The sequence below is a fragment of the Trichomonas vaginalis genome, chromosome I (genome assembly GCF_026262505.1).
Source record: "Trichomonas vaginalis G3 chromosome I, whole genome shotgun sequence".
Classification (NCBI taxonomy): Eukaryota; Parabasalia; order Trichomonadida; family Trichomonadidae; genus Trichomonas; species Trichomonas vaginalis.
The window spans coordinates 6,602,157-6,612,191 of NC_067203.1; the positions used below are offsets into that span (position 1 = coordinate 6,602,157).

The 10,035-nt window shown below is 28.8% G+C and overlaps 2 protein-coding genes across 2 annotated transcripts, besides 2 other annotated features; one reads left to right on the plus strand and one right to left on the minus strand.

Annotated features, from left to right (window-relative positions):
• Positions 1–1,055: 1,055 nt before the first annotated feature.
• On the plus strand, positions 1,056–2,992 carry TVAGG3_0940890 (glucose repressible protein MAK10 family; the record flags this gene model as incomplete). The annotated part of the gene is made up of 1 exon (XM_001327954.1): positions 1,056–2,963. One exon carries the CDS (start codon positions 1,056–1,058, stop codon positions 2,961–2,963), a length of 1,908 nt encoding a protein of 635 aa, XP_001327989.1.
• Positions 2,993–3,105: 113 nt separating this feature from the next.
• Positions 3,106–3,313: a mobile genetic element.
• Positions 3,314–5,412: 2,099 nt separating this feature from the next.
• Positions 5,413–5,784, minus strand: TVAGG3_0940910 (spectrin binding; the record flags this gene model as incomplete). The annotated part of the gene is made up of 1 exon (XM_001327955.1): positions 5,413–5,784. One exon carries the CDS (start codon positions 5,782–5,784, stop codon positions 5,413–5,415), a length of 372 nt encoding a protein of 123 aa, XP_001327990.1.
• Positions 5,785–5,847: 63 nt separating this feature from the next.
• Positions 5,848–7,364: a mobile genetic element.
• Positions 7,365–10,035: the final 2,671 nt, after the last annotated feature.

Sequence of the window (10,035 nt, forward strand, 5' to 3'; positions counted from 1 at the left end):
GAAATGATATAGTACCTGATGTCCCCCTTTTCTATGTAAATTGTCTCAAACCAGAAAAAGAATTTGTTGTTCAAAATCTGAAGAAATTCGAAGACTGGGTATCAGATCTCAAAAAAAAAAATCGTTATATGGAATCACCAAACGAAATAAATATCAATTTTGAAGGATATACAACTGAAATAGAGAAAGAAATAAATGTCAAAATTGATACTATATTATAAATGAGAAAAGTACATATGATTTATACATAGACCGGATCAGAGAGAAAATAATATCCAAAGAAAACAAAGAAGACATCAAATATTCAGATTGGAAAATAACCAAAGAACATATTGAGAAGATAACGGAGATCGTAGAAGAATATGATAAAAATGTATTCAAAGGATTTATAAACGAAGATGGAAAGAAATATATGATAACTGAAGATAAAGTACGAGAAGTTACTTTGTACTCTAAAATAGGCGAGAAAAAAGAAGGCCAATGGTCTGTGATCAAACAAAACAAAATACTTATTGATAAAAAAACGACAATAGTAGAAATTATGATTAAAAAATCAATAGACATAGTATCAGATGGGTATTATGAAATAACCGCAAAATATAGAAAGAAAGTTGAGGCAAACATTGATGGTGAAGTTATTTTTGGAGATTATGAAGAAATATCAGAAGCAAAGGAAATAAAATTTTTCAAATTTGAACATAATGAAAATAGTGAGAAGGAAGATGATAACAAAGATAATTTTATCAACCATAAATCTTCATTCGCAAGGGGTATTTTAACTATGCCTTTGTAAAGCCGATAAACTAACTTTTATCCTTAATGGTGGAAAATTAAAGGATTTTTATTATAATAACAGTTTTTATTGCAATTTTTAGGGAAAAAGAATATATAAGCAGTAAAATATGTGTATTTTAATTTTTACTTGATCTCAAAATTCCAAATTTCGAGGAAAATTTTCCAAATCAGCGTGCTTATTTTTGATGCTACTCATAATGCATTCCTTTTTGTACAAAGTTATTTAGCGATAATTCCGATCAACATTTTTATCACTTTTCATGTCACCTTTTATGAATTGGGCCGAATTAGATTTAGGCCTATTCAAAACATGTCAAGATTCAATGATATATCAAGACTTTCTATTTACCGATGGAATGAACTCTGAAAGTTCAATGACATCTCTTGAAGTAAATATGCCTAGAATTGATAATCATTTATTAACCAAAGGATTATTTTCTGTAAGTGATGTTTTGAAGTCAGGAGCTATTGTTCCTAACAAAGATATAACTATGTCTCAAATTCGAGAGGTTTGCGGCAAATTATTCGATCTCCAAACAACAAGACTCCAAGGACACAGTATTTTGCAAACGACAATGATTTCCATATACACAAACAAGCAATTTACCATCGAAAATGAACTATTAAACCATATAGTTTCTGCATTTGTTGTTGCATTGCGTGCAATCGAAAGCATTTCAGAGAAAGTCTTAACGAATCCAAACTCCTACTGGGCCATGACTAACAAATACGTTTCAAAATTGAGAGAAGTCAATAAGGTTGAAACATTAGAGTTTTTAACTAAATACAAAGCAGAACATCCAGAAGATTCCGATCTTATTGATTGTGCTCTTTTCGAAATTGACTTTGCAGACTACATATTTAACTATCCAAATGAACCAGTTCCAAAATTACCAAATTATATCAAAGAATCATCAGAAATTGGCATTTATCCACAGCTTTTCTTCAGAGATTTATCAATACATTCTCCTCCATCCCACGTAGACATCTTAACTCATGAAAAAGCCATTGAAATTTTCCAAGATTTTCTCAAATCATTGAACGAGATACACGAGATCAAAGAATGCACGACAATTGAAGAAATCGTCGATCTCACTATTGATTGGTCTAAAAAGAACCAAAATTGTTTGAATTTTCTCATAATATTATTTATCAGACGAATTGTTCAGTCCGAAGGCACTATTTTCAACAAGCATAACATATCCACCTTCCTTACTAGCGATTTGTCCCGCTATCACGTACCCAAATCCATATTTTCACATAAAGATTATCCAAACATTTCCAAGAACATGTTTATCTTCCTAGAATCATTCCTCAAGTGCGCATCCGGTCCATTTGCCTACGCCCATGCTGTTCTCTCGAAATACATTTTCAATATCTGGGTTCAAATCGGGCGCAGCTTCATTTCCCTTGAACAGCTCGCTTCCGCGACCTGGAAATACCCGATTACCGGTAACAAAGAATACGATGGTGTCATAAAAACCGCCATGATCCTTTGGACCACAAAAATTTCAATAAAACTGACACATTTCTTTGTTTACACCGGATTTCAAGTTGACGTTTACAATGACAACGACCATGCTACAATGGCAACGATTCTCCGGACATGCGCCAAGGACGCCGCAATTATCTACGAGCGAGAAACGGTGTTAAAAGCTGTTTATACTGCAAATGAGCACAGATCTGGAAAAAGTAAGAAAGTTGACGCTTCCAGGTACATTGTTGTTATGCCAGAGATTGCTCTATGGCGTGCAAAGGCTTCGTATTTCGAAGCTTGCTTCAATTTGTCGAGATGGGCGTATAAGAAAGATATCTTTGTCGGAGTTAACAAGGGAAAGTTCTTTAACTTCGGTAAAACATACCAGGAAAGAGTGATGCACCCAGATCAGGTCTTCGCACTCGAGTTTCCAACTGAATCCCAGTTTTTGGAAGAATTTAATTTTGATAATGTGTCAGAAGATCAATTGAAGAACATCGCGATAGCAAAGTTCAATGAGGCAAAGAAGTTCTTGTCTGATGCAATCATTCTTTACGGAAAAACTCCGGATAGATTGGATTTCTTGAGAGATATCATCACTTCTTCGTCTGTTTTGCTTGGTTATAAGGATGGAATGCATGTGAAAGTCATATACAAGGATCTTGGACTAATGTCTTTTGCTTTAGAGTGAAAAAAATTTATTGATATTATTATTTATAAATAAACTTGATATTATAAATTCTATTTAATCATAAGCATATCAAGTTTCATAACAATCGTCCCACTCCAGTTTTGAGTTGCTTACCAATTCTAAGAGAAAGTTAATGACAAATTTTCCACTTTCTGAGATGCTGTCATAATATCAGCATATCTTTATTTGAATAACAAAAAAAAGTATAACAGGCATATGAAGTACTATGTAGGGATTTATAATAATTTTTTTCCGATCAAAAATATTAGCTTTTTATCATAGATAATTTAGATATAAAAATTGAGTGTCAAAAAATTGAGAGAATGTCAGAAAGTGGTAAGTGGACCCTTGAGATATATCCTTTAATTATTTAATAATTGTCTTAGTGATGGTCTTTTTCAAGAATGCCTTTGTTTTTTAATGGAGTTCTTGAGAGATATCATCACTTCTTTGTAGTAAATAAAAAAAGCAAAGAATGAATGTGGAAATACTCCACTCATTATGGCGTCATCTTGTAATAATCTTGAAGTTGCTAAATATCTTATCTCTGTTTTTGGGACTAATAAAGAAACAAGGCACCACTCATTTTAATTATAAATCCCTAAGAATAATCTAGGGAGAAAAAAAAACTGCTCGAATAAAAAAATTATGTTTATTCCATAGTCTGAAAATCAATTTTTTATAAAGCATAAACAATGTAATTTGAAGAAATATTAATAATTTTGAATAGTAATTCAATTTGATCATATTTCGATAAATTTGACAAATATTTTTTATCATGTAGTTTTGAAGTATTAATTGGTTATTTTGTGTATTCTTTTATCATTGTTTATTGAATTTAAGTACGAAGATGAAGGAAATACAACATTGATCGAAGTTAGTCCAAGTGAAAGAATTGAGTTTCCGAAAAATGTTGTTCGAATTAAAGATTGTTCTGTTGTTGATAAACAGCCTCATATTTGTCCTCTTTCATCACTCAGAAACGTTTTACAATATTTAAGTTTTGAAGAAGACTCTTTACTCGAAAGTCTCGGTATTGGAACATTTTCATCATTTTCTAAACTAATAATTGCCAACTTAAGCATGTGTAATCATCTCAAGAGCATCAGCTCTGGCGCCTTTAAAAATAGTAATTTAAATCAAATTTTATTTCCAATGAATGGAGAATTGAAAACTATTTATTCTGCAGCATTTCATGGATCGAAATTAACAAATATAGTAATACCTAATTCTGTTTTATATATTAATGGTTATTATGATAATGAAATCTATGGTGGTGTTTTTGGGTACTGTCCATTCTTGGAGAATCTTATTGTATCAGAAAATAGTTTACTGAAATATATCGGATATGCAATTGGACAATCTGCTTCAATTGAAAATATTTTTATACCGCAAAACTGCAAGATCTCAACAGGATCTTTTAACTTAATGCGTAATCTCAATGTCACAATTGATTCAAGAAATAAAAATATTAGAATATATGATAATTGTATATATAGTTATGATTACAAGTCTTTGTTTTGGATTCCAAATTTATATCCAAACTTTTTTACTTATAATCCAAATTGCCGCATAATTGAAAGTGAAGCCTTCAGAGGATATGAATCAAAATATGATTTAGTTATTCCATTGTTTATAACAATTGTAAATCAAGGATCCTTTAATGGTTGTTATAGCAGATCAATCATCTTCCAAAGTGTAATAATTCAATCAATAGAAAATACAATGTTTTTCAGGTGCACAGCAGTTGTTAAAATGCCTCCTCAACTTAAGATAATAAAATCTGAAGTGTTTCATTCGTATTCCGGTAACTTTATTGAGTTCGATTCTGAGCTGAGAATGATTGAAAATAGTTGTTTCATTGATTGTCAATATTTGGAAATCGTTAAATTTAGGAAATTGAATAATAGCATGATAATTGATTCGAATTCATTCATCAATTGTCCAATATTAAAACATTTGATATTTCCATTGGAGAGTAGTGATGTTATAACATTTAATTCATCATGTTTATCTCAATGTGATGCATTTAAAGGTGTTAAGTTTATGTCTTAGTTCCTCGAAATGTTATAAATTTTAATGTCAGTAAGACGAATCTTGATGTTGAAGTAGATACTATCAACGTGGACAACGATTATATTAAATGTGGAAAAATCCACATGAAACATCCATTTGATGACAAATGTCATTTCAATATTCGCTCCTGCAATATATTTTATTCATCTTTCAATCTTCAATATTTAATTATTTTCATTTTTATTCTTTCTGAATAATACTGCATTTGTTATGAATACAACAAATAGTTCAACATAAACATGATATTTTGATCTGAAGACATTTATTAATAATTAATATTCCTTCATAATAAAATAAATCTTTACTATATTTGATTTCCATGCATCTTGGGCTTTGTTGACAAAAGACAAACAATTATAAATAGTACTTAATGCTATTCTATAAATCCATTTCTACGAAGAATTTCAACAATAGGTTCTCTATTGAGACGTAACGCAAATTGAAGAGGAGTTTCATTCTCGCTATTTTTAGCACATTTATCTATATTTGGTTGTGTACTTAGGTACTCGCATACATCCACATTATTATAATGGATAGCTTTATGAATAGGAGTCATTACCGCATCATCTTTGGCATTGATATCTAAGAATTTAAGCGCAAATTTGACCCATTCTAGATTTCCTCTATAGCAAAAGAAATGAAGAATTGTACGATTGTAATTGTTTTTACTTCTTATATCAGCACCATAATTAAACAAATGTTTCACAAGACAAAGATTACTTTCCCGTGATGCCTCAAGAATCATGTTTCTTCCATATTCTTGTCGAACATCAGTATAATTTTCTTCTACAGCATATTTGATTGTTAAGGCTCCGGTCCCACCCTCTCAATTTTAAAAGTTTTAATATCTCCACCAATATGAGTTTTTGATACTTTTATTTTAGTACATGATATCATTATGTAATACACTATAGTATAGTATATTTAAACTGAGTATTACTATTATAGTTCATCTTATCTGAGAATTCGGTATTTTGACAAATTTCAACTTTGACCGGTAAAACTATTTATAATCAAAAAAGCCCACGATATTTTATAGCATATTAGTGATACATTATATTGTTATTAGTAAACTTGATTTACAATCTCTTCTAGATGAGTAATTTGTTTTTTTGAAAAAATCCGACAAATCACTTTTTGACAGAATCTAGATATTTTTGATTTGTGAAAGTTTTAATAATATGATAAGGTTTATATATGCTATCATAATAATAATAATCATATAATGTTACATTATCGCTATATATGTCGAATATTAAAAAATTGTATATTAACATTTTTTGTCATATCTTGATAATAAAGAAAAAAACTCTCAGTTCCCCATCGACAAATTGTTAGAATGCAACTAAAGTTTATTTTGATATAGTGAGTTTGCTTCTAAAAAAATATATGAAAGAAGAATTAGATTTGCAAGACCCCTATAAAAAACGATTTTTGCGTCGAGAATAACTTCATGCACGATTAATTGATATGATAATAAAAATCATATATGATAATTACTTAATATAGGCAACAATATTGTATTAATCACTTTTTGTCAAAACGGTTTTTCGATAATTGAGTATTCAATTTTCCAAAAATCCATTCAATAATTTGATTTATAATTCAACGTATAAGAAAAAACTCTCAGTTCCCTTTCGACAATTTGTAAAGAAAATTATATAGTTTCTGTCGACACTATTTGTATATTCTACCTTCTTCGGTATTTCGAAGAATTAGGTTTGCAAATTTGATATTTTTGATGTATTTTTTCAAATTGAGAGTATTTTTGACGATAGAAGTAGGTGTTTTTTGAATTACAATTTTATATTGATGTGCATGATAAAAATTTGAACTTATATTATGGTGACATAGTATAAGTCATAATATATTAATATACAAAAGATATTATCAAAAAATTCCTTTCCAATATGTATAAACAAATCGATTTTTTAAATTAAATTTAAACCTTAAACTCAATATATTAAAAAGTGACATTATTTTAATTAGAAGTACAAAAATCCATAGTCATAGAATTATCAAATGATTGAAAATTGTTATAATTGGGCACATTATACTCATTTATGAATTTACTATACTATATACTTTGCAAATTTAAAAATCCAAATTTTCAATTTTTAAAATATCATTATTTATCATATATCAAATAGTAAAGTTAGTATATATCATGTTTAAAACGATAATATAGTCAAATTCGAAAATTTTAAAAATAGATAATATTTAATTTTTACAAAATATTGGTATATGTGCAATCTATTGGTATATTTTTACTCCTTATTAGACACTCGTCCTAACTATATGCAGTAATCATGCAGGACCGGAGCCTTAAAAGATCTCCTTCAGCTGACGCCTTGTTTAGAATTTCATATATTTTTTCAAAATCATTTTCAACCTTTCGTAAACTAATCAATTTTCTCATATTTTCATTTGAGTTATCAATTTTATGGAGTTCTTCAATATGAGAAATATTCAATTTCATATCAGTACTAAATTCATTTACATTAGAATGTTGAAGCATTTGTGGATTTGTGTTTGCATCAAAATTATTCCCACAAGGAGCTTGAATCTTATGTCTTTTTGTTTCTGAACTGGTATCATTTACATTGGGGAGTTCTAGTTTATCAGAAATTGTTGAAAGATTAAGGAGTGCATCCATGAAAACCTGGCTTGAAATGTATTCTAAACTATGTTTTGTCGCAAAGTTATGGATAGATTTAATAACATTTTGGCTGCAAAATTCGACTTTGACATAATTAATTAGAGAAAAAAATGAAATATCATTCTGGCTCAATGTTATAATTGTATTGATTATTGAGTCTTGACTTGATATTTTGAGTGATTTTGAAGTCAAAATTCTCTCAAAAAAGTCATATCCGTATCGCTTAATAGTTGAGATTTTATATTCTTCTTGGAGATCAAACATATTTGATGCAAAGAATGCAACGCATTCGTTAATCTTTTTTGTGTCGTTCTGAATTGATGCGCAATCATAGATATCATTAAAGTTTTCTTTGTTTATTTCTTTGTATGATGACAATACAAATGTACAAAACACGTTTGTTAAGAATTCCATGCCAAACGCTTTACCAACTTCGAATATGTCTCGATTATGTGATTGGTCGTTCTCGAATCTGAGAACACCTGTTTTGAAAAAATTGGAAATGATATCAATTGTATTGTTGCATGATAGATGTAAATATTTGCTCACTGATTTAATTGAACGATCCCGCAAATATTCATCATGAACGAATTTCGAAGTCATGATTGAAACATATTTTGATGTTTCTATTATCACGTTATTAATATTTAAAGATAGTATTTCTGCACCTTTAATATCGTTTCCAAACTCGATCGATGTACACTTAATGCTAATGAGTGCCATTGATTTTTCTATAATTTATTTTTCTGGATTTTTTTATTGATCACTTCACTTCATCACTTAAATAAATTACCATCAACGATACAGCTTTTAAATATTTTAATATATTATTAACTTTTTCGTAGTTATGTGAGATATTTGAAGCAAGAAATCATTAATTTTGTTCATTAATTTGGTCAATTTTGCTATTTTGAGGACAATTAAAGCTTTCTTAATTCTCTTCCTTATGATGATTTGTTTCCACTAGTTAAATAGCAATTAAACTTATTGCATCTTAATCAACTTTAAGCTATCTTTAGATATATGGCATTTGAGTTAGATTGAAATGAATGTTTGTAATATGGTGTCTTTGAATATAATATATTCTATAGACTGAAAATCTAAACACACTTTAAATTGAAGAAATATTAATAATTTTGAATAGTAATTCAATTTTGATCATATTACGATAAATTTGACAAATATTTTTTATCATGTAGTTTTGAAGTATTAATTGGTTATTTTGTGTATTCTTTTATCATTGTTTATTGAATTTAAGTACGAAGATGAAGGAAATACAACATTGATCGAAGTTAGTCCAAGTGAAAGAATTGAGTTTCCGAAAAATGTTGTTCGAATTAAAGATTGTTCTGTTGTTGATAAACAGCCTCATATTTGTCCTCTTTCATCACTCAGAAACGTTTTACAATATTTAAGTTTTGAAGAAGACTCTTTACTCGAAAGTCTCGGTATTGGAACATTTTCATCATTTTCTAAACTAATAATTGCCAACTTAAGCATGTGTAATCATCTCAAGAGCATCAGCTCTGGCGCCTTTAAAAATAGTAATTTAAATCAAGTTTTTCTTCCTATGAATGGAGAATTAGCCAATATTAACTCTGCTGCGTTTCAAAATACAAAACTTAAGAGCTTCACTCTTCCTGATTCTGTTATCAATATTCAAGGATATATCGATAATGAAATTGAAGGTGGCGTTTTTACAGCTTGTACATCCTTACATAATTTAGAAATATCAAAAAATAGTTTACTGAAATATATCGGATATGCAATTGGACAATCTGCTTCAATTGAAAATATTTTTATACCGCAAAACTGCAAGATTTCAACAGGATCTTTTAACTTAATGCGTAATCTCAATGTCACAATTGATTCAAGAAATAAAAATATTAGGATATATGATAATTGTATATATAGTTATGATTACAAGTCTTTGTTTTGGATTCCAAATTTATATCCAAACTTTTTTACTTTTAATCCGAATTGTCAAATTGTTGAAAGTGAAGCATTTAGAGGATATGAATCCAATTTTGATTTACTTATTCCATCATTTTTAACGACAATTAAACCATATGGATTTTTTGGTTGCTTTTCCAAATCAATCATTTTCCAGAATGATAACATTCAAACTCTTGATGTGCTTATTTTTCACTGGTGTGCATCTGTAATTAAAATGCCTCCAAAACTAATGGTTGTGAAATCTGGAATATTTAACACTTATTTAGGAAGTTATGTTGAATTTGATTCTGAACTGCAAAAGATTGAATCAAAAAGTTTTATTGATTGTAAAAATTTGCAAAAAATAAAGTTTATAAAGTTAAAAAGTAATTTGATAATTGA